The 2,830-nt window shown below is 47.3% G+C and overlaps 2 protein-coding genes across 2 annotated transcripts; both read left to right on the top strand.

Annotated features, from left to right (window-relative positions):
• LOC126702987 (uncharacterized) lies at positions 1-465 on the top strand. Its single transcript, XM_050401901.1, has one exon. The coding sequence runs from the start codon at positions 1-3 to the stop codon at positions 463-465; it is 465 nt and encodes a 154-aa protein (XP_050257858.1).
• Positions 466-693: 228 nt separating this feature from the next.
• LOC126702906 (uncharacterized) lies at positions 694-1,278 on the top strand. Its single transcript, XM_050401802.1, has one exon. The coding sequence runs from the start codon at positions 694-696 to the stop codon at positions 1,276-1,278; it is 585 nt and encodes a 194-aa protein (XP_050257759.1).
• Positions 1,279-2,830: the final 1,552 nt, after the last annotated feature.

Here is a 2,830-nt window from a genome sequence, read left to right as displayed (position 1 = left end):
ATGCACGAAGGGGAAACCTTAAAGGCGTATTCGGATAGGTATTGGGAGATGTACAACGAGATGGATGAAAACCACGACGACGTCGCCATCAACACGTTTAAAAGTGGTCTCCCCACTGAGCATGGTTTAAGGAAGTCTCTAACTGGTAAACCCATTACCAACGTTCGTCAACTGATGGATAGGATTGACAAATACAAAAGGGTGAAAGAGGATCAGCTACAAGGGAAAGGAAAGGAGATGATCATCCCTCACAAGGGGAATGATTACAGGTCGGGATACAACAGTAACCAGCTGAGAAGAGATTTTACGAGACAGGCTGGACGAACCAACATGCAAGCGGTTAATGTCGTATTCAGAGAGCCGGTGCAACATGTTCTGGAGAAAGTAAAAAACAAGCCTTTCTTCAAATGGCCGAATAAAATGGCCGGAGACTCCTCAAAGCGCAACCAGAGTCTATATTGTTAATACCACCAAGACCACGGACATACCATCGAGGATTGTAGGAATCTATGGAACCACCTGGATCAGTTAGTCTGAGAAGGAAAATTGCGGCACCTCTTACACCCCTCTAGCGGTCATCTAGGTCAGGCAGTCCAAGAACCCCGGAAAGACGTATCTTTGAGACCTCCCATAGGTACGATACATGTCATCCTCGCCGCTCCGGGGAGGACTAGCTCTTTTCCCCCCAGGGTAATGTCTGTGGCTCGGCTTTCCACCGAGGATGGTGAGAGGGAGTCCAAAAGGTCTAAAAAGGGGAACTCACTTGTGCTGGGATTCTCGGACGAGGATAAGATTGGAACCATCCAACCTCACAACGATGCTTTGATAGTTACGCTCAAGATTGGAGGGTTCGACGTGAAGAGAGTACTGGTAGACTCGGACAGTGCTATGGAGGTGATGTACCCTGATCTGTACAAGGGGCTGAACCTAAAGCCCGATGACCTAATGGCTTATGATTCCCCTTTTGTAAGTTTCGAAGGGAAGACTGTCACACCAAAAGAGCAAATCAGACTGCCCATACAGACCGGATTAGAGGTGGTGAAGGTGGATTTTATCGTGGTCAACGCCTACTCACCATACACGGCCATAGTAGCCAGACCTTGGCTCCACGCCCTGGGAGCTGTTTCTTCTACACTTCACCAGAAGGTAAAATACCCGTCAGGGGGCCAAGTGGAGGAGATTGGGGGAGATCAAGCCATGGCTAGGCAATGCATGGTGGCTGCCATCTCATACCTGTCTAGTACAGTACCCTCGGCGTCTGTGAAAGAGGACTTATAGCAATCAGCCACCTCGGCAGTACCCGTCGGTAAACTAGCCGAAGAGATAAAATGTGAAAGTCTAGAAAGGGTTACTGTTTACAATGATCTAGAAAGATTCTTCCAAGTCGGATCGGAACTACCTCTCCAAGAAAGAGGGGAGTTGATTGGGTTTCTGAGAAGAAATGTTAACGTATTTGCATGGGACGCCTATGATGCCCTGGGGGTTGATCCAAATCTCATTTTTCACTACCTAAACGTTAACCCATCTTCTGTTCCCAAAAAGCAGCCACGCCAGCGCCCGTCGAAAGAGCATGCCGACGTTATTAGGGATGAAGTGATGAAGCTGAAAAAGGCAGGGGCTATCAAAGAAGTCTTTTACCCCGAGTGGTTGGCAAATACAGTGGTGGTAAAAAAGAAAACCGGGAAGTGGCGATAAAAAAGAAAACCAGGAAGTGGCAAGTCTGCGTAGACTTCACAGACTTGAACAAGGCGTGCCTAAAAGACCCGTTCCCGTTGCCTCGGATAGACCGGTTGGTAGATACAACTGTAGGCCACCCCCGAATGAGCTTCCTGGATTCCTTCCAGGATTATCATCAAATACCATTGGCCCTAGAAGATCAAGAGAAAACAACGTTCATGACACCTGTCGGAAACTACCACTATAAGGTGATGCCTTTCAGTTTAAAGAACGCAGGGTCTACCTACCAAAGGATGATGACCAGAATGTTTGAACCACAACTAGGTAAGATTATTGAAGTCTACATAGACGATATGATAGTAAAAAGTAAAGTGGTATCCGAGCACGTGAGGGACCTTGAAGTCATTTTTGGCATCTTAAGAGAGCACAAGCTGCGCTTCAATGCTTCTAAGTGCTCATTTGGTATCGGGTCCGACAAATTTCTGGGCTATATGGTAACTCACAGGGGAAAAAAGGTGAGCCCGGACCAAATCAAAGCGATTCATAACCTACAAGCTCCTTGAACCCAAAAAAGTCTAGAAACTCACTGGAATGATCACAGCATTAAATTGGTTTATTTCCCAATCTGCAGACTGATGTCGGCCTTTCTACCTCTTGATGAACAAGTGGAAAGGATTTGAATGGTTCGAGGACTGTGCCCTAGCCTTCCAGCAACTTAAAGAATACCTGTCGCGGCCACCCATCATGTCTAGCCATGAGGCCGACGAAGTTCTGTTTGCCTATATAGCGGTGGCCCCTCACGCTGTGAGCTTGGTATTAATACGGGTTGATAACGGCATACAACGGCCAGTGTACTATGTAAGTAAATCGTTACATGAGGCTGAGATGTGTTACTTACCACTGGAGAAGGCAATTCTTGCAGTAGTGCATGCCACACGGAAACTCCCCCACTACTTCCAGGCACATATGGTCATTGTCCTGACTCAACTTCCCCTCAGGTCGGTACTCCGTAGTGCCGATTACACAGGAAGAATCGCCATGTGGAATATTCTCCTAGGGGCTTTCGATATTAAGTACATGCCTCGGACCTCTGTCAAAGGCCAAGTTCTCGCTGATCTAATTGCCGAATTTGCTGAACCCTCTGTAGAAGTAG

The sequence above is a fragment of the Quercus robur genome, chromosome 1, assembly GCF_932294415.1.
Source record: "Quercus robur chromosome 1, dhQueRobu3.1, whole genome shotgun sequence".
Taxonomy (NCBI): domain Eukaryota; kingdom Viridiplantae; phylum Streptophyta; class Magnoliopsida; order Fagales; family Fagaceae; genus Quercus; species Quercus robur.
Note: the sequence above shows the minus strand (reverse complement) of the source record. Positions and strands in the feature narration are given on the sequence as shown.

Bases quoted from the DNA above. Each gene is read 5' to 3' on its own strand.
- LOC126702987 (XM_050401901.1), top strand. From the start codon at position 1: ATGCACGAAGGGGAAACCTTAAAGGCGTATTCGGATAGGTATTGGGAG.
- LOC126702906 (XM_050401802.1), top strand. From the start codon at position 694: ATGTCTGTGGCTCGGCTTTCCACCGAGGATGGTGAGAGGGAGTCCAAA.